At 38.0% G+C, this 22,294-nt stretch overlaps 1 protein-coding gene across 1 annotated transcript in view; it reads left to right on the top strand.

The window, feature by feature from the left end:
- The first annotated feature begins 1,653 nt into the window (after positions 1–1,653).
- The window catches only part of LOC125339958, a 114,517-nt gene continuing 93,876 nt past the window's right edge, over positions 1,654–22,294 (top strand). The window contains exons 1-3 of the mRNA XM_048331316.1: positions 1,654–1,710; positions 4,379–6,697; positions 13,165–13,356. Of these exons, the coding sequence (XP_048187273.1) occupies positions 1,692–1,710; positions 4,379–6,697; positions 13,165–13,356 (2,530 nt within the window). The 5' untranslated portion in view covers positions 1,654–1,691. The remainder of the gene's footprint in view (positions 1,711–4,378; positions 6,698–13,164; positions 13,357–22,294) is intronic.

Below are 22,294 nucleotides of genomic sequence, written 5' to 3'. Positions count from 1 at the left end.
GAATGGCTAATGGTGCCTGGCACTCGAAGTTCATGCCTGTAATCCTAGCTTACTTGGGAGGCTGAGATACCAGGATTGTGTTTGTAAAATATCCCAGGCAGGAAAGTCTGTGAGACTCTTATCTCCCAGTAACCACAAAAAGCCAGAAGTAGAGCTGAGGCTTAAGTGATACAGCTAGCCTTGAACACAAGCGGTCAGGCCCAGCACTGAGGCGCACAGATCAAGTCCCCAGAACTGGCACAGAACAATGACAGCAAAGACACCAACAAAATGCAAAGAGAGCAGGACAAGGACTGGCACCTTGGGGATTGAGTGCTTATTTTTCGTAAAACTCAAATAAGATAAAAATAAATAAAATGAAGAGTCACTATTGGCTTTAGAAATCTGGAGTTAGTGGTCCCTTACACAAAAGATCTCTCGGTGGATTTGACAGGGTTCATAGCCTGTTTACAGTGACTCCTGAAAACTACACAATAAGGAAGTTGACCTAGAAAACACAGCTAAATCCTTTAAGTTGAGATACTTGTCATAGTGAACAGACACATGTAGCCATAGATGGATTGATAGATCAGAAGACAAAAACTGGCATTGCAATGGAGAAAAATTAGCATACATTAATTATAAAAGGGTTTGTTGTTATAATTCCATACAGCCATAAAGTATACTTTGAACAATTTTACTGTTTTCTTTATATTTCCATTCTCCCTCCTCCTTCCCACACTTTTCGAACAGTGGTGAGGTTCATTATACATGTATATACATATATATTCATTGTGCATATGTATAATTATTCATATGTGTGTGATATATGATATTCTTTTTTGTGGTTTTTTTGGTGTTTTTGTTTTGTTTTGTTTTGGTGGGGGGGGCCTAGGCACTGAGCAATTTTGCTCAAGGCAAGTACTCTACTACTTTGAGCCACAGCACCACTTCTGTGTGTGTGTGTGTGTGTGTGTGTGTGTGTGTGTGTGTGCATAGTTAATTGGAGTTAAGAGTATCCCAGGGACTTTTCTGCTTGAGGTAGTTTCGAATGGTGATCCTGAGATCTCAGCTGCCTGAGTCGCTCGGATTACAGGTGTGAGCCACTGGTGCCCAGCTACACTTTGTTTTCTGTCAGCTCTCAGTATCCTTGCTTTCCCCTGTCCACTCCAGCTAATCAACTCATGTCCCTTTGGCATGCATGCCCCATTTTAATTATTATTGTTATCTTCACCTTTCTATCCCCATTTAATTTAATATGACTACAAAATTTGATTATACTAAGCTTAGGTCAATGTCACAAAAAATTACATGGTTCTATGAAAGTAAGAAACATGCCACAAAAATCAAGTTAAATTACATGATTTTATGTCTATCCTAAATATCACATGTATTGTGTATAAGCATGTGTGTATGTGTATATGTACATGTTAAAATTTCTACAGGAATATAAGAATTCACTAAATAATTGAGCTGTAAATGAACAGGAAAGGAAAATATAATTATGACAGTAAAATATAAAATACAATGAAGACATCAGAGAAAGGAGCTATGCTGACAAGATAGTAAATATGTACATTAGTGGGACGGCCAAACCTAAATTCTGTGTAAATATGGTTCAATTTTTATGCCTTCCAAGGTCAGTCAGAATTGAAGACCCATCACTCCCCAAAATGAGGAGGAAGAGAAGAAAAGCATATCGAAAGTGGCAAATGCTGAATGCCACCGCATGTAAGTCCATTTACGTGCCTTTGGAAGTAAGCAAAGAGGGAACTAACATTTTATGTACCTTTTCTTTACCTTTTACTTTCTACGAAGTAAGAAGATAAATACATGTCAATGTTGTAGAATCATCTTGAACTTTGACCTGTTGTCATCACACATACACATTCTGCATTAATTATTGGTATTATGAATAAAAATTAAATATAAGTGCACATTTTAGACACAGGCTTACTAAGGATCTGTTTTTAGTGTAGTATTATCCACCTTTCTCAGTTCCATGTTCTAGTTATTTATTTATTTATTTATTTTTATTATAGTGGTGATGTACAGAGAGAGGGGTTACAGTTATGTAAGTCAGGTAATGAGTACATTTCACCTCTCTCTCATCATCTGTCAGTTTTTTTCCTCCTGACCCATTGCCCTCACAATTGTATAGTTCATTTTCAAAATAGTGCTTAGTATATATCACTGCTACATTTGTTCAGTCTTACTTCCACCATTTTTGTGCTCCTCTTAACCCCCCCCCCAAAATAAACTTACATACAAGAGAATGTGCACACAAATAAAAAACAGTGTCAAGGGATTTTTCAAAAAGCAAAATAACAGAAAAAATCTTTTTTGTGTTTCTTAGAATTCATTTTGATAAATATTATTTTATATGATCCTATGTACATAGCTATTGAACCTTTGTGATCCTCTCCTAAGAATTTCCTCCTTTGGTCTCACTGTGTGAATGTTTAGAGTCTTGTTTAATTGATTCTGTCTAAGTGTAATTTTTTTGTCTTGTACCGTCCAGTGTTTTCTTATAAATTTATAGTCACCTTCTAATTACTACAAATGTGGCAAACCATGTAAAGGTATTTTTTTGGGTCTGGCTTCCTTCACTTAACAGACACATAAAGAAATGTTCAACATATCTGGCCATAAAAGAAATGCCAATCAAAACTACGTTGAGAGCCATCTCACCCCAGTTAGAATAGCCGTTATCAAGAAATAACAGTAACAGTTACTGGTGGTTTGGTCAAAAGGGAAGGCTACTACATTATTAGTGGAAATGTAAACTTGTTAAACCACTCTGGAAAGCAATATGGAGAGTCCTCAAAAGAAAAAGCATTGAGTTTATGTATGACCCAGTAATTCCACTACTCGGCATTTATCCAATAGACTGCAAACAAAGCCACACTAAAGCTACCAGCATAACCATGTTCATTGTAGTATTGTTTTTCATAGTCAAATATAGAATCAACCCATATGTCCCTCAGTGGACCAAGTGGATCAAGAAAATGTGGTATATATTCACAATGGAATTCTATGCTTCTATCAGAATGAATGATAATGCACCCTTCATAAGGAAATGTGAAGACTTAGAAAAAAATATATTAAATGAAGTTCCATGTTTTGTAGCTATTGAAGTGTAGTCAGTTGCAATATGCTATAAAACATAAAATTTTAAATTTTAAGAGGCTATAACTGAATAGCTCTTGGCATGAAAGTGTTATTTTAAGAACAAATGATAACCTCTAGTCATAGAAGGAAGCCTATTCTCCCCTAACTATTATCATGGCAGTCTTCTGTTGCCAATGAGCTTTAGAGAGGTAGGTTTCTATGTCTTTCTTCCCTGACATACACACCTCAGATTATAACAAGACTCACTGGAGACTGACTGTTCCGGTGCTTGCCAGAGGAAAGCCCTTCCTTCAGGCTAAAAGGGAGGCAAATTGAAATGGTTCAATTATCTTAGTACTTGAGTATGCTTAGTGTTTTCCTACTGTTATGCAAATTTATTTACTCTCTATATAAATATTTCCATCATCGTAGGTGTTTTATACCAAATATACATATATCATATTGAATATCATTAAATTTAAAAAAATTCACGATATCATTTTACTTTATTGCATTATATGACATCATAATTGTTCACAATTCCCCTGTCTTTTTTTTTTTTTTGCCAGTCCTGGGCCTTGGACTCAGGGCCTGAGCACTGTCCCTGGCTTCTTTTTGCTCAAGGCTAGCACTCTGCCACTTGAGCCACAGCGCCCCTTCTGGCCGTTTTCTGTATATGTGGTGCTGAGGAATCGAACCCAGGGGCCTCATGTATACAAGGCAAGCACTCTTGCCACTAGGCCATATCCCCAGCCCTATTCCCCTGTCTCTTAAGGGTAACTTAGATGCAGATTAATCTAGAAAAGTAGACCTTTCCCTTTTGTTTTCTTCCATCCTCTTTACTCACTTCTTTATTACTGGTACAATCTGTAAGTTACATGGAGGTGAGGTAGCCTGTAAAATGCTATAGTATATAATGCTACATTCTGAGACTAAACCAGTCCAGACAAAGTGCTTTTAATCAAGAATTTGCATTTAAAATAAATTGTATACTTTTCTTTTAAAAGTTTCATTTCACTCATTTTGACCATTTTATTTAAGTTAATTAAATTCTTGTTTTCTAAGCTATTAAATGATATTCTGTGCTCTTTAATAATTAATTTAAAATGAGACTAAACACATGTGGAAATTAACTTGACATACTAGATGTTAATTAAAACTGTTACTCTCTCCGTCCCTACCCATATTCTTACAAAAGATATATTCATTGCACCCTATCATGGAATTTGGAGCATCTGCTATTTAATTGGATAATAGAAACTTTTTGTTCTTTTTCCTTCCTCTTTAGGTACTTCTCAGCCATCTGGTCAAGCAGGCCAAAAAAAGAGCAAAGACCTTGACAAGGAAGTCAAGGGAAACACTTCAGAGGCTGTGTTTCATCAGGCTGAGACATTAGGGAAATCTAAGGGAAGTGGCAAGGAGCCTACATCTGCTTCTATGAATGGAAAGCAGAATTCCTCTGTTCTCCCTAAAGATAAGAAACCATCTCCATCTGACAGCAAAATACACGGCAGGAAGGAAAATGATGATCCTTCTTTGGCTGTCTCCCATCAGCGAGAGCTCGCCTCACCAGTGGTCATGTTTAATGACTCTGAAAAATCGTTATCAGGAAAAATTATTCTACGGGATTGCCCAAGCACAGTAGAAGCTTTTAAACCTGCAAAAGGAAAATTTATTACAGAAGTCAACTGGGGGGCTTTCAGTGTGCAAGTAGAAATCAATAAAAGCATTTTCTGTAAAACAGCTGCCCAATTCCCAACAAAAAAGAGACGTCCAGCATGCCATCCTCGTTACTCTGCCAGGCACACGAGGATCTGCTACGCGTGCAAGCATTGCCTTCCCAAGTGCAAGGCCAGCTCGGAAGAAGCTCTAAAACCTGAGGTACCACGTGAACATGAACAAAACAATGCCAGAACCGAGAGCCCTTCTCTGAAAGTAAGCATTGTAGGAAAAGAAATAAAGGTCAACTATTTGAGTAAGAAACAGAATATATTGATTAATATAACTCATCCCCAAAGAAGGAGGAAAATAATAAAACCCATGTACACGTCCACCAATTACTCCGCTAGAGCAATGGCCAGCTCCTCGCCTCAGACCTGCATTAGCCATCCTGGAAAACAGCAGCTTGGAAGCCAGCTACAGTACTTGGGCTCTTCTCCCTCTCCTCCCCTTGTGTTTGCTTTCCCGGAGAAGAATTCTGACACCGCTGCCGTTGCTCTAACCTCATCTCCCAAGAGAGACAGAAATAAGCCCCCCACACATTCTCCTGTCTCAGACAATACGCAGGCCACATCTGCCCTATCTCAGCAGAAGGGCTTTAAAAGAAATCAGGGGACTCCCAAAAAGAAACATTACTCTGTAGCTGGTGCTCTTCTGGAGAATATTCTTCCTCCTTCCTGTGACATCCTCAGGACTGCAAGTTTAAGTAACACAGATTTAAATAAAATGCCTGGTGAGGACCGTCAGGATGTGCATTTGGAGAGCAGCAGCAGCAGCAGCTCTGGCGTCCAAGAAACCATCACATCAGCCTGGAACGCACAGCCAAACACAGAAGGAAGAGATCATTCACTAAATCCCGTTACCAGCACGCCTGTCCCCATGCAAGATGACTCCTATTCTGCTTCTTGTTCGCTGTCTTTTCAGGGCAAGCATCTCATAGGAGAAACAGCAGCCAGCATCTGCTGTACAGACAGTCAGACTCTACCGCCAGAAGGCTGTGAGAATACACAGCCTCTCTCTGTCCCTTTCAGTCAAGATGATGCACAATGTTGTACCTCCTTCAGCCCATCTCCCTCCCTCCCTAGACGTTTAGAACCTATGGAAACCTCTGGGAAAACAGTTTCCTGTACCCAATGTCCTGAATTTATGGCAGAGGATGAGAAAGGGCATGGTGATATGGCAAACCAAGACATGACTAGCAAAACCGGTACGCATAGTGACATGTATGGAAACGCACAGCAGCCGCTGGAAAGGAGAAGGAGCCAGAGCCCCACCGTCAGGCCTGCACCTTCTAACAGCCAGGGGAGCCCGACACCCCACAGTGGCCATAGCACGGTGGAAAGCGATCAAACAGACATCCAGGTACATCATCTAGAGATGGAAACCCCCAGAACAACGGAAGTGCCACACGTGGCCTGCAGAACTGATGGGGCAGAGCACAGTGCCATTACACAAAATGATAAAGAAGGCACACGTGGTTATAATTGTCCCATGGGAAGGAGAGACCCTACAGAGTCACTGCGTTCTCTGGACATGGTTGAACATACGTGCCGACTATTCCCAGTGGTAAAGAATAAAAGCCACAGCGAGGGTGAAGAACCAACCCAGGCAAAACAAATCGAAGGCACTGCTGGGTCCAGCTGCGCAGTGCATGTTGGAGAAAAGCTCTTTCTGATTGAGAAAACACAAACCAATGGTTCAGGTCAGTGTGAGGACCAAAATGAAAAATGCCTTGTATTAACCACCGCACACCCAGGGCCAGCAGAATGCCAAAGGACCGCTTCAGTAAGACCAAATTCTGAAGAAGAGAACAACAATGACCCAAAGGAAATGTTCTATCACCACATTGACATATTGCTTTCACCTCAGGAGCAGAAAGCTTTGAAAGGTATTGTGGGCTATGTAGAATCTTTGACATTCATTCTTTTTACATGTTTGAGCCTTGGAAAGTCTTAGCATGAAGCTTTTTATATTGCTTGGGCTTTTTTTTCTTTATTGCCGGATATATGGAGTATTAGAGAATTAGATGAATATGAACAAGCGTAGATCAGCCTGCTTCTTTACATTATCACCCACTCTGCCCATAAATAGTGCATAGAAAAATCACCAAGGCTGCAGTTTAATAGAAGTTCAAAAGAATCAATTTCTCTTTACAAGGTTGACGTATTGCCAAATCAATTTTGTAGGAAATGTTAGCCTTTTGCCACCCTTAAATAACCCACCGTTCCTTTCTTTCTTACAGGATAAGCATGTTTTTAATAAAATGTGTTCTTAAGCCTTGCTGTGGTATTACAGAAGCAGAGCTATGTATATCACAGGAAGCAATGTGGAATAATAATTAAAGCAACAGACAAAAACCAGAAAAAAACCAGAGCTAATCCCGACTGAGCCATCCATGGAGCTTTGACCTCTAGCTCTGACCTTGCTTGTGCATTGGTTGCCCCATTCAACTAGAGACAGAACCCAGAGGCTCTCCAGACAACAGAGGGCTATGCTAGAAGTTCTTTCCTAAATATATAAATACTGTCTACCTGCTTCCAGTTTGGGGACAGCATAATATTGTTTTCGACCCTTTGTAAAAGGCCTTTGGTTTTCTTAAAGAGTCCAAATAATGTCTAACGTTAGCATTATTCCATACTGTAAATTAAAATTCATCTTGAATGAGTAAAAATCACCTTCTAAATTTACAGTAACAGTCCCAGAATGTTTTGAAATGATGAAACTTATTGGAGAAGCTATCTTTTCTTTGTTCTTGTTCTATATCTAAATTTTTAATGCAAACATTTGTTAGAACAAATAGTACACGAAACATTTCTTTAAAAATGTAAGAGTGGAATGAAATTTAAAAATTATTATCTGTTACATAAATGTTGGCACAACAGGCAATATTTGTTTTATAAAAAGATAAATGTCATCTAAATAGTTCAAAAATTACGAATTACCTCTATATAAACACTCTGAAGTAAAGACCAGTCATCATAGCAAATCCTTTCCAGTACTGACATACCTTGCAGACAGGAATCAGCGCTATCATTCTCAACATTTGCCTAAATGCAGTTATTTAGAAATGCAAGGGAGCCTATAATAAGGGAACTAACAGCTTTTGTAGCAGATACTTAATCACTTGGGTGTCTCTCTCAAATTTGTTCTCCTTCATTCAGGGATATGAGCCTCCTTGTCCTACCTCTCCCATGAAGACTCATTTCTCTTTAGAACAATTCATAATGCAATTCAGAGTCCAACCAAACCCAAGGTCAGAGCTCAGCAAGCTGAAATTAGCCCATTTGGTAAACAATTCTGGCAATCGGTTCCTTGTGTTTTGGTTCATCAAGCATGGTTTCCTACAGCTCTATCCCTTTAATTCTTTCCACGTAATCCTCTTCATCTGTTCTAGCCACCTTACCCTACTCAGACTCCTAGAACCTTCCAGAAAACATCCTACTTTAAGTGTTGTGCATGAGCTTATCCACGAGCTTAACGAGTCTTTCCTCATATGTGCAGTTTCCGTCTTGTCTCTAGGTCTGCTGTAGGATTTATGGTGGCATAGCACAGTTTCAGTGAGTTTTTCTGAGGCCACAAAATTTAAAACTACACTTTGGGCTGCCATTGTCCTAGCAAACATGAAATTTATCCCTTTCTATGCTTTGTTTTTGCATGCAGCTCTTCTCTTCTAAAATATTGCATGCTTTACTGGCTTACTATGTTTATATTCTTTCTTTTATCACCAGAATGTAAGGTCTGTATATTTTCTGCTTCAGTTATTATTATATCCACAGCATTAGACAATACCTACCCTACAGAATAGGTACTCATTACATACTTACTGAATGAGTGCAGCAAAATCACACTACATTTCTATGTCATACCCTTTTACATACCCGCACATATCAAACATCAACAATAAAACAGTTCTGCAATTAAGATACATTCCAAAAATACATCCAATGTATAAATCTATAAATATTTGCATAGCTTGACTCTCCTAAGGTTATATTTTTATACTTGAACACTACTTTTTGTATACTGTTGACACTCCAGGCAAGGATTGCATGAACTTTTCAGGGTACAAGCTGCTTTGAGGAACTGGATACCTTTAGGCTATTCTACAAGAAACCATAAATTTCATACAGGCATAAATTAATGTCTGAATTTTCATTTCATCTATGTACCTCCGGTAGGACTGGAGATGTGGCTCACTGATAGAACATTTGTACAAGACCCTAAGTTTACGCGTAGCGTGATGGAACAAACAAGCACACAGGAATATGCACAGACTGTATTTACATAGTCCCTTCTATCATGGCTTTCCATTTGGGAATTAAGTATAGCAGAGGTCACAACTTGGACTGTTTAAAGAATACAAACAGAAATGTAAATGAGAGCAGGCAGTGTGGGAGGCAGGAGGGTGTGGTGGTCAACTAGTGATTATCCTGAGAAAATGAGAATGTAGCCAGTACTGCCGGGCCTTCTGAATTTCCAAGATAGCTAGAAATATATATATATATATATATATATATATGAATCTCTAGATTATAAAATATAGAAATCGTACTGCAGAGTAAAAACTGTATTCCATATGAACAATTTTTTAAATAAAGAAGATAGGGTGAGAAATGTGTCCGGAGGTGATAAAGCCAGTGTGTGATAAAGTCTGAACCCTTAAGAATTAAATATTGAGTTCTTTCTATTCCCAGTAAGGATATACTCTTCGTTGAAGAGATTTTTTTGTTCATGGACTGCAGCTACAAAGGAACTAATAGACACGTACAAGATCTATGCCAAAGAACCAGAAATTCTATATCACACAAAAACAATTTAAATGAGCAAACCAAAGCTAGGCCACCTTGAGGAAACAACAGATAATGAGGAGAATTAAGTGATATTTTATGGGGCATAAGCATATTGATATTTAAATAATTTATTGATATTTAAATAATATATGACACAAACCTTACACCAAGTAGATAATTTATTTCCCTGTGCTTCAGTTTAAAAAGGAGAGTGACAAATTCCAAGAGCCCATGCCTAGGCAGAAAGGTGGATTACAAATCTGAAAAATGTTTCAGATCTCAAGCTCTGTATCCCAACGCTAAGAATAAAAACAAGTAAAGAAATAATTGAAAATGATTTCTTTCAGAAATGGGCAGCTGTTGAGGTAACCTCAGACACATCAACTTATTGTGAATCTTGGAACTTCAACACAATACTATTTTTATTATTTTACTTAGTTTTACGAAGGGATCGCCATTTTGCAAAGCAGTATATAAATACAATGCCTCTCAACATTCTCACCACCCCACCAACTCCCCTTCCCATCTCCCCTTCTCCTCTATATTCATCTGACCCCTTCCCCCAGGATCCTACAAGGATTTGTTTCCTACTGTTCATTTTCATGAACTTTGACCTTCCTCATCGTGCATACACAAACCCAATGTCCCAGGCCCAGCTGCGATGCTATTACAGACCTGCGTCTTCTGTTCCACGTCCCATGTCTGGAAATTGTGCTGCCTTTCAGGGTGGTAGCTTTCCACTTGGACACCATTCTTGCTGTCTCAGTCCAATCATGCTGTTATCTATCAGAGACTGGGTAATCTTTAACAAGCAGAGATGCATTTCTTTTTTATTTTTTTCTTATTTATTGTCAAAGTGATGTACAGAGAAGTTACAGTTTCATACTTTAGGCCATGGGTACATTTCTTGTACTGTTTGTTACCTCCTCCCTCATTCCCCCTCTCCCTCCCCCCTTCCCTCTCCCCCCATGCTTTCTTCAGTTGTTTTACACTAAACGGTTTTGCAAGTATTGCTTTTGTAGTCGTACTCAGATAAGATACAGAGATAGTGCAGGGAAAACCACAGGAAGGGGATACAAGAGGATCATCAACAATAAAAGCTATGGTTTCACATGGCTTGTTGAAAGTAATTACAACAGAGATATAACAGTCATTTCCATAAAATAGAGTTCATTTCACTTAGCATCATCTTATGTGTCCATAAGGGCATAGCTATTGGGCTCTTGTGATCCTCTGCTGTGACTAGCCTAACCCTGTGCTAAGAGATGCATTTCTTTTTTTTATTTTTAAAATCTTAAACATTTTATTTATAAGCATAAGAAAGACAAGACAGTAAAAGGACTTTAAAACTTGGGAGACTTGAAAATATCAACTTATTAGTATTGATTGGAACTTTTCAATAATAACTATAAAAACAATAAGTAAACTAAATATCGCATATACAAAAGATTCAAATTATAAAATTGGATTTTAACAAAGGGTAAAACATAAAAAATAAGCCAATCAACAATTTTAACTGAGCTTAACACATTTCTCTCAATAGGCAGTAGACAAGAGACCAGTTAGGACATAAAAGGTTTCCATCTAAGTTTTTTTTTTACTTGATTCAATTTCATTGTGCAGAACTGCACACCGAAGTTATACAGAATGCATATCTTTTGCAAGTGCACATAGGCCATTATTAAATTTAAATCACGTAGTTTCTTACAAGTCACCAGTAGGATAAAATTAAGATCAAGATACCAACATTTGGTATTAGTGCTTCCTGCTGCCAGAATTCCAACTTGTTGGTGTGTCCTACCATGGAAAAAGGCAGAAAGGTAGAAGGAGCTTGCTAGTCCCTTCAGCATTATTAATAGAGTATCATCTCATTGATGAAAGCACTATTCACAAGGCTGAGTCACCCCCAAAACTCTGCACCCTTTCCAGGGGTCACACTGTGGTATATGTTCTAACATACAAGGAGGGACATATTCATTCAAACCATAGCATTTGATGAAATATTTGTATTTAGTAAAACGTACAAAGTGTCTAGGATTATTACTCAAGTGGTAGAGCATTTTTGTAGCATTCTTAACTCTGGGTTCAATCTCCATCCCCACCGGAATAAAACAACAGTGAACACTAGCTATAATAAGATACATATTGTATTGCTAACATATGTTACTTCCCAAATAAGAGGTAAGCGTTGACAACAGAGAAAGTTAAGGAAAATTATAGGAATTGGGTAATGATTCTTCTCTCTCTCCATCAATTTAGTCTGGAAAATTTATATTATTATATAAAGGGTTCATTAATAATTATTAATAATGTAAAATATTATTTTTTCAAAACGGTTCTGTTTATTACATATATAGTTCTGTGAATATGTTCAATATTGAAAAATTAGACTTTCATAAAAACCTAATTGTTGAATCTCATTTGTTTCTAGGAGTAGAATGAAAACAAAGGTGAACAGTTGACCTGTAATTAAATCTATGTTTGTTTCATTTTGTATAGTATCAGACACTAATATCTTAATTAATTCTAGATATTATGTATACTCTTATTAGAGTGTTAGTTTATCTTATCTTTTTGGGTATTTTTTAAGGTCTGATTATGTTATCATATATTTGTAATTTTCTTCTAGTTTTTCACTGTCACCACTTTGTAAAAACAGAAGGCAACAGTATGAACTATATAAAGTAATGCATGTTGTTATTGAAAGCCTATGCATTTTTCAATGTTTTCTTTTCATCATTTTGAACAATTAAAGCCTTATAAAAATTGTCTATTTATGATTAATACAATTCAAGCCACAGATATTAGATTTCAAGTGTACTTATTTTCTGGGTTTTAATTGAACCAATCCAGGAACCCTATCTTTTTTTCATTTCTTTATTGTTAAAGTGTATAGAGGGGTTACATGTTCATATGTAAGGCAGTGAGCACAATTGTTATCCAACTTGCTATCTCCTCCCTCATTTGTCCCCTGCTTCCCACCTCCACATTTCCTCCCCCAGCCCCCTTCCCGGCATGAGTTGTACAGTTGATTTACACCATATAGTTTTGTAAGTATGGCTGTTGCAGTACCCTAGATATTGCATATACGTGTATTGGAACTAAAGAAGGGAAAGGAAATACCAAAATCAAGAGACCAAAGATAAAAAGACAAACCATATCTTCTTAATGACAATTTAGTGTATATGTCGAATAATTTACTTTGACTTTGCCCCTCCACAGAAATGCATATAGCATAAGGCATACTGTTGATAGGCAAGAAATACATGATTAATTGAATCTACTTAAAGTGTTCTTCTTAGTTTCTCTGTTTCTTAACATGAATGTCTGTCTGCTAGTTATTTTCCTTCTCTCTCTCTGTGTCTGAGTTTCTCTTTATTTTGTACATGTGTCTGTCTCTTCCTGTTTCTCTCTCTTGCTCTCTCTTTCTCTGTTTAGCAATTGGTCTATGAATGAAGTAAATGAATTAATTTTAGTTCTAATCTGTGTCTATGTTTCAAAGACTGAATATTTCATGCTCTCACTTAAGATGTCTCACATTTCTACTTAATGTGTTCTCCTCTAGATAATAACTTAGAAATCAGTAGCCTCCGAAAGTTATCCCAGGAATTGGCTCTCAAAAGTGGAAGAGGAAGTGACGGCTCCCAGGAAGAAGCAATAGACCAGTGGGCCAGAAGGAGGCAACAATTCAAGGATAGCAAGAGATGCAATTCAACAGGAGGCAGTTCCTTTGCCAGCAACATCACTGAAGGATCCAGTGAGTAGATCACTATCATTCTTAAACCATGGCAAAGGCAGCACTTTACTGAGTTGTAACCAACTTCCCTCCCTTTTATCTTCAGAACTTACGATGCTGTTGTTTGGACACATGGTGATCTGTACATGTGATGATATAAGGTTTCATTATGAAAGGTAGTTTTAGTATAATCAACTATTTTTGTCCATTACAGGGAATCCTACTTCTAAATTATATTCTTCACTAAACACAAATTCATAAGGCTCCTCTTCTCTTCAGAAACGAAAATAGCTAACTCTAAGGCTATATACTAAATTAAATATATGCTCAACATGAAAGAATTTGTGTTGCTTTACAAAATATGTATTAAGATATTGTAGACATATTTGATTAGAAGTAACAATTTTTCTTCTTATTTTAACATTTCTGATCATTTCTAAAGATCATGTGTATTTTAGTGTAATAGTGACTGTCTTGCTAAAAGAGTCTTATTAAACTAGAATTATATCATAGTCCCACAAGCAGTGGCAACTGAAAATGGAAGATACATAGAAACTCAGTGAGGAAATTCAACTGAAGTAAAAATACAAACTTTCAAATGTTGGGGAAAATGGAAGCATTCATTACTTAGAAGGTTGAGACCAGAAGGATCATGATTTGAATCCAGCTGAAGCAAAAAGTTAAATGAATAAAGCTAAACTTTATTTGAAAATTAACAAGAACAAAACAGTCTGGGAGCATTATTCAAGCAAGAAAAACCCTTAATTTAAATCTTATTATTCAAAAAGAGAGGAAGGTTTAGTACACTTAATACACACCATCCACTATTCTGGACCGGATACTAGCAACTGAAGTTGTTAAAAATTATTTACCCAATGAATAAGCTTTGGCTACCTACACATTATTAGCAACAATGACAAAAGTTTAAAATATACATGGCAATTGGGCACAGGTTGCTCATGAGTATAATGCCAACTACTCTGGAAGCTGAGATGTGATGATCAACTCTTAGAGACAGCCTGAACGTACAAACTCAAGAGACTCTTACCTCCAATTTAACTATTAAAAAATACTTGAGCTAGTAGAATGGCTCAAATGGTCGAGTACCAGCATAGTAAATGCAAGCCTTGAGTTTAAAGGCCTATACTATCAAGAAGGAAGGACGGAAGGAAGGGAGAAAGGAAGAAAGGGACAGGGGGCTGGGAGAGAAAGAAGAAGGAAGGAAGGAAGGAAGGAAGGAAGGAAGGAAGGAAGGAAGGAAGGAAGGAAGGAAGGAAGGAAGGAAGGGAGGGAGGGAGGGAGGGAGGGAGGGAGGGAGGGAGAAAGGGAGGGAGGGAGGGAGGGAGGGAGGGAGGGAGGGAAAGAGGGAGGGAGGGAAGGAGGAATGGTGGAAGGGAAGGAGGGGGAAGGGGGGATAGGAAGGAAAAGAGAAAGAGAAAGGGCAGATGCACTGTGATGCAAAGAATGTCTTTAGGAAGTTAGTAGTGAGTGCTGTAGGTAGTGGCCTACATCCAGGCTGATAGGAAGTACAGTTCATGAAAGGTAGTAGTATAATTTATCCAGAATGAGGTAGAAAGTTGGCAGAGGTTAACTTGAAAATAGCTGTACTTGGGTGGGAAAGGATTGTATGTAACTTAAATAATTACACAATATACTATACCATCACCAGCAGAACATTCTTCACCTTCATGTGAAAAATAAAGAAAGGAACTTTAAATACTGTGGGGTTTATTTTCCTCATGGTGTTTGTTCTTGTCCCTTAATTAATGCTTTAGGCTTCCAGTTCCTTTTGCTTTTAGGCAGCAAGGACCCATGGTCTCGAATTTTTAAGTTTTTACTTTTGCATATACTACTATATAGGGATTTCTTTATTATCCTTTTGTTGTCATAGACCTTCAAAATATTTCTCTAGGGAATACACGTCTTAAGTTAGACGTGAAATACAAGAATCCTACAGTTTCACCTTCGGTGACTCAGGAGGACAGCCGCAAAGTCGAATTCTTAATAGGGTGTTTCAAGGTATGCTTTGCAAGGGAGCTACTGGTTAGAAATGGGCTAGAATCATGATATAACAAGTTAGGGCTGATAGAATGGCAAAGGAAGGATTTGAGGGCTGTAAGGCAACTACGGGTGTCTGTTAGTATTTTTCTTTTAAAGAATAGATGGTTTGTCCAGACATGGTGGCTCATGTCTGTAATCCTAAATCCTGAGATGTAGGGATCAGGAGGATCACAGTTCTAGGCCAGCCCAGGCAGAAAGATAGCTATCCTCTTGTCAACAAATAAGAAAGCACTGAGAAGCCCACTTGTTATCCCAGCTGTGCAGGGAGCGTAGACAGGAACATCTCCATCCAAGGCACACCCCCGCAAAAACTGTGCGGCCCATGTCTAAAGTATAACCAAGGCAAAAATGGGCTGGTGAAGTGGTAAAACACCTGCCTAGCAAGCACAAGTTCAAACCCAAGCACTGCCAAAATCCATGTGCTATTTTTGAAGTTTTTAAAATAAACAATAAAACATTTGCTTGGTAAGAGTCTCCGGGAACATGATGCCAGGGTGAAATTGATGGGAATACAGTGTAAAACTTGAGGAGGTTTTAATCATAAAACCTCACTTCCCTGTATAACTGATCTAAGCCTAATGGAGAGAAACATCCCATGGAATAGCAAAATTCTGCTAACACGGTGGAAGAAAGTTATTTTCATCAACACGGAAGGATGAACACTAGTAGGTGGTTTTGGCCTTCAGTTTCCAAAACATACAAATGCTTTATTCTCAGTAATCTGCCCTAAGTAAAATCCTGAAATTCTATTAAAACAGAAACTTCACTAGATTTCCCATACATCTTACACTGACACTTTTCTTCTTCTTGGCCTAACGTTTGACAGACTTTCAGTCATTATGCATTTTGGTTTTCTTTTCTGTGTAGAAATATAAACTTTGAGCTACGTCTGTAAACTAGATATCCTGATATCTAGATAGTCTATTCCTATGTTTCCAGGTCCTCCCCAAAATATACTCCTACAAAGACATTAGTAAGAAATACAGGAGATGGGGAATGTGGCTTAGTGGTAGAGTGCTTGCCTAGCATGCATGAAGCCCTAGGTTCAATTCTTCAGTCCACATACACAGAAAAAGCCAGAATTGGCGCTGTGGCTCAAGTAGTAGAGTGCTAGCCTTGAGCGAAAGAAGCTCAGGGACAGCGCCCAGGCCCTGAGTTCAAACCCCATGACTGGCAAATAAATGAATGAATGAATGAATGATTTCCTGAAGACATGAAAAGAGAGATATTGGAGGGTTTATACTACATATCCCCAGGCAAGCAATTTGCAATTTCTTTTCCATATTATTGTCCTTCAGAGGCGCGCATGCTGTCTTGCAGTCATAAGGAGCACCTTTACAGCACTGTTTGCCTCCCAACACCCATATCCATAGGTTTCTGCTTCTTTCTGTCTGACTTTGTTTTCCTTGAACCCTGAGATCCTGTTTTATATCACAGAGAAACTCAGCTGCACTTCACACCTCTGAACTTGTGTAAAGAAGAATTACCAATACAGTCAGCTGTCAAAAATACAATTTTTATTTTTCCAAATTTTTATTTTATTTTATTTTATTCTATTTATTGTCAGTGATGTACAGAGAGGTTACAGTTTCATATGATAGGCCTTGGGTACATTTCTTGTACTGTTTGTTACCTCCTCCCTCATTCCCCCCTCCCCCCTCCTCCTTTCCCTTTCTCCCCATGAGTTGTTCAGTTGGTTTACACCAAATGGTTTCGCAAGTATTGCTTTTGGAGTCGTTTGTCTTTTTATCCTTTGTTTCTCACTTTTGACATTCCCTTTTACTTCCCTAGTTCTAATGCCAGTATATACAGTTTCCAATGTATTCATATAAGATACAGTGATAGTGCAGGTACAACTACAGGAAGGGGATACAAAAGGATCTTCAACAATAAAAGCTACAGTTTCACATGGCATGTTGAAAGTAGTTACAACAGTGATATAACAGTTGTTTCCATAACATGGAGTTCATTTCACTTAGCATCATCTTATGTGTTCATAAGGGCATAGCTATTAGGCTCTTCTGATCCTCTGCTGTGACTAGCCTAAACCTGTGCTAATTATTCCCTATAAGGGAGACCATAAAGTCCATGTTTCTTTGGGTCTGGCTCACTTCACTTAGTATAACTTTTTCCAAGTCCTTCCATTTCCTTACAAATGGGGCAATGTCATTCTTTCTGATAGAGGCATAAAATTCCATTGTGTATATGTACCACATTTTCCTGATCCATTTGTCTACTGAGAGGCATCTGGGTTGGTTCTATATTTTAGCTATGACAAATTGTGATACAATGAACATTGTCATGCTGGTGGCTTTAGTGTGTTCTTGTTTGTGGTCTTTTGGGTAGATGCCCAAAAGTGGGGCTGCTGGGTCATAGGGGAGCTCTAAGTTTAGCCTTCTGAGGAATCTCCATACCGTTTTCCAGAGTAGCTGAACCAGTTTACATTCCCACCAACAATGAAGTAGGGTTCCCTTTTGGCCACATCCCCACCAACATTTATTATTGTTAGTTTTCTTGATAAAGGACATTCTTACTGGGGTGAGGTGGAATCTCAAAGTTGTTTTGATTTGCATTTCTTTTATGGCCATTGATGTAGAGCACTTTTCATATGTCTCTTGGCCATTCTCATTTCCTCATCAGAGAAGTCTCTTTGTAAGTCTTTAGCCCACTTGTTGGTGGGGCTGTTGCTTCTTTGAGGTTTTGTTTTGGAGGAATTTATTTTTTTAGTTCTGTATATATTTTAGATATGAGGCCTTTGTCCATTGTATGGCTGGTAAAGATCTTCTCCCAATCTGTGGGCTTTCTGTTTATCTTGCAAGCTATGTCCTTTGCCGTGCAGAAGCTCTGCAGTTTGATGCAGTCCCATTTGTCCAGCCTATCTTTGATTTGTAGTATTTCTGGGTCTTTGTTAAGGAAGTTCCATTCTGTGTAAGGAGCCCAAGTGTTTCTCCTACTCCTTCCTTTAGTGTTTTCAGGGTATCTGATTTAATTTCGAGGACTTTGATCCATTTGGAATTGATTTTGGTGCAGGTGATATATAAGGATCTAGTTTTAGTTGGTTGCATGTGTTGAACCAGTTTTGCCAGCACCATTTGTTAAGGAGGCTATCTTTCTTCCATCCTATTTTTTAGCCCCTTTATTGGTTCATTTCTGGGTCTTCAATTCTGTTCCATTGGTCTTCAGGCCTGTTCCCGTGCCAGTACCAAGATGTTTTTATTACTATAGCTTTATAATACAGCTTGAAGTTGGGTATTGTAATTCCTCCAGCACTGTTCTTTCTGCTTAGGATTGTTTTTTTCTATTCTGGGTCTTTTATTGTTCCATATGAATTTCTGGATTGCTTCGTCTATTTCATTAAAAAATGTTGATTGGATATTAATGGTTATTACATTGAATTTGTAGATAGCCTTTGGCAGTATTGCCATTTTGACTATATTAATCCTCCCAATCCAGGAGCATGGGAGGTTTTTCCATTTCCTTAGTTCTGCCTTAATTTCATTTTTTCATGTTTTTAAAGTTCTCATCACAAAAGTCTTTCATTTCTTTGGTTAATGTTATTCCTAGGTATTTTATGGTTTTTGAGGCTTTTGCAAAAGGAGTTGTTTTCCTGATTTCGGCCTCGGTCTTCGGGTCATTAGCATAGAGAAAGGCCGTTGATTTTTGAGGGTTTATTTTATATCCTGCAACTTTGCCAAAGTTTTGGATCAGCTCTAGTAGTTTGGAGCAGAGTCTGTGGGGTTCTTTAGATACAGGATCATGTCCCTTTAAAATGAGGAGCAAGACCGGGATGTTTGCTCTCTTCACTCCTCTTCAACATAGTACTAGAATTCCTAGCCAGAGCAATTAGGCAAGAAGAAAATATAAAGGGGATCCAAATAGGAAAAGATGAAGTCAAAAATACAATTCTACCCATCCTTAAAACTAGGAGTAAAGAAACTGATGGGTGAACTCTTTGATTATAGATATGAAAAACAAAACTTTACATGTAGGAATAAAAATTGATTACACATAGCAATAGCTTCCCACTATTGCCCGGAAATACCTATTGCATTTATTTTAAAGGATAAGTAAAAGCATAAAAAGTGTATATCATTGGAGGGCCCAGGTATACATGAATACACAGTGTGATGTATAAATCAGGGTAGACACATTGACCTCTTTAAATATGTATTTTGTGTTTATGGCAAAAGAATATTCAAAAATCTTTTCTAACTTTAAACATATATATATATAACTTATTTCTAATCTATTATCACCCCTCTCTGGCAAAACACACAAAACATTCTTGCAGTTAACAAAATAAGAAATCAGGTTAAACAGAAACTGTTTACTTTGATTACAGATGACCATCATCTGTCATAGCGATTGAAACTAGTTCTTTCTGCTTCACTCGGTCCTTCAGCTATCTAGCTTCCCAGTAAAAGTCTATTTGGTCTGTTGTTTAGTGGAAAAATCCCTAATTAGTAGTCTCAAACATATGTCTGGTCTGCATTTATTGGGAGAAAAAAACAATTGTAGATGGGCTTGGCAGCTCCAAAGCTTACAAATCCCATCTTGCATATTTTTCTAACACTATACTTCAGCAACAGCAGGTTGGTAGCTAGAAATTAGCTGTAGTGAGAGTATTAATATGACAGAATCTGGCTAACACAGCAAAAAAAATGTTTTATTTTACTTTTGGAGAGTCATTGAAAACATTTACCATTATTCCACTTGGAATAACACAATTTATAGAAATTCAGATCTTTTGCCACAATAACATAAGTGATTTAATGAAGAGATATAAGTAAATAATGATTGTGTTTTCTTTTGATTGAATTTTGTTTTCAATGAAAACTTGCCATTTTTTTCTCATTACACCCTAGAGAATTGAACTGTCTGCCATTTCTAATTTTCAGTTTATACAAGCTGCAGACACCTAACGGAATGTTACATCTCTTTGAAAACTTTTTGGTAGGGACTGCATTGCAGCAAGAGCTGCTGGGGCTAGTATCGTTTAATGTGTGGTTTAAATTTTAACTCGTTTATAGAGCCAGGATACGCTACTGATCCCTGACTTAAAACCAGACAGCTTTATCGAACATCATTATAGCTAGTGTTTTTCACTCTGTTAATCTCACTCATCTCTGACTTCCTACATAATAGCTGGAAAAGACATTAGGGCTGACATGTTTATGAGTGTGGACACAGCTGATCAATCCATCCAGGCTGTGGAGAATGCTGACTAAAGCACACAGGTAAAGAACTTGAAGGCTATAAATGGAAGGAGGAAGAGCCTGCAAAATGGACCTCTGTGTTTTATAATCTAAAATGGCTTCTGTATCACAAACAGATGTGACAGGAATGTGGGTCTAATCAGGTGTGGATATTCAATAGTGTTTCTCCTTCATTCAGCTATTATAATTACTAGGGAAGTGTATTTCCCAAATATTAGTTGTTATGTAAAAGAAAGAGTGACAAGGAAAGAGAGAGAGAGGAAAGGAGAGAGAAAGAGACTGAGGAGGAGGAGGGAGCAAAGCAAAAGAATTCCAAGTCCTAATAACAAGAACTAATGTCTGTGGTGATATACTTATTCAGGCACGACTACTATCCAGGATGTATTGTCATTCCTCCCAGTGCCATTATGGGTTAAGTACAGTGTTTTCACCCTCATTTTACTAAATAAAATTTATGAGTCATTCAAAGGAGAATGTCAAGTTTCCAAAATCACTCACCTGGAATTAGTGGTGGGCTATATTTCAAACTCAGGCAGGCCTAACTGTAGTTCAAGCTTCTAAGGGGCTGGGAATGTGGCTTAATGGTAGAGTGCTCGCCTCTCATACATGAAGCCCTGGGTTCAATTCCTCAGCACCATATATATAGGAAAAGGCAGAAGTGGTGCTATGGTTTAAGTGGTAGAGTGCTAGCCTGGAGCAAAAAGAAGCCAGTAACCATGATCAGGTCCTGATTTCAAGCCCCAGGACTGGCCATAAAACAAACAAACAAACAAACAAACAAAACACCAGGAGAAAGGTTCTGAGCACTACAATTCACTGAATCTTTCTTCAGATCCAATGAATTCAAATGCAAAGCTAGTCATGGTCTCTACCTGGTAATGTCTAAAGAAAGGTCCTGTTGAATTCTATGCCACTTTCTAAATTATCTTCTAATTACCTCTCTAATCACAATGGTCTCCTTCCTATGTTTAGATGGTACCCTTTCTATTCTTAAATCCCCTTTTTGTAAATTTAGTTAGTGTGTTTGTTCTTATGAGTGGCTGGTTTGGGTTAACACAAGGATCTCATGCAAATGACATCATTTAATTGGTTTTCTTTTGGTTTTCCATTGTGTATGTATATCACATTTTATCTTTTTTTCTTCTTGGTCCCACGTTGGGACTTGAACTCGGTGAACTCGAGAGCCGATGTGTTTGCTCATTACCTAGCACTTCACCAACTGAGTCACACCTCCAACACCTTCTTTATCTGTTTATTTGTTGATGACACCTAGGCTGATTCTATAACCTGCCTATTGTGAAAGGTGCTGTAATGAACACGGATTTTCCCGTACTGTATGTATGTCCCTGGATTGTATGTTTTCCTTTGGTGATCTGCGCAAAAGTGGTATCTGCTGGATCAGGTGGTAGCTCTATTTTTAGCCTTTTGAGTAACTTTCATGTCGATTATCACAGTGGCTGAACTAATTACCATTTCTACCAAAAGCGTGTAAGGGTAGCGTGTAGGGTAGCGTGTAGGGTAGCGTGTAAGGGTAGCGTGTAGGGTAGCGTGTAAGGGTGCCTTTCCCCACATCCCCGTCCTCACCGCCCCATTTGTTGCTGATTGTTTTCTTGACGAGGGCAAGTCTGCATTCGGGCTGGGTAACATGAAATCTCAACATTATTTTGATTTGCATTTCCTTG

The sequence above is a fragment of the Perognathus longimembris genome, chromosome 22, assembly GCF_023159225.1.
Source record: "Perognathus longimembris pacificus isolate PPM17 chromosome 22, ASM2315922v1, whole genome shotgun sequence".
NCBI lineage: Eukaryota > Metazoa > Chordata > Mammalia > Rodentia > Heteromyidae > Perognathus > Perognathus longimembris.
The sequence above is the reverse complement of the archived record's forward strand: the minus strand, read 5'-3'. Positions and strand labels throughout refer to the sequence as shown.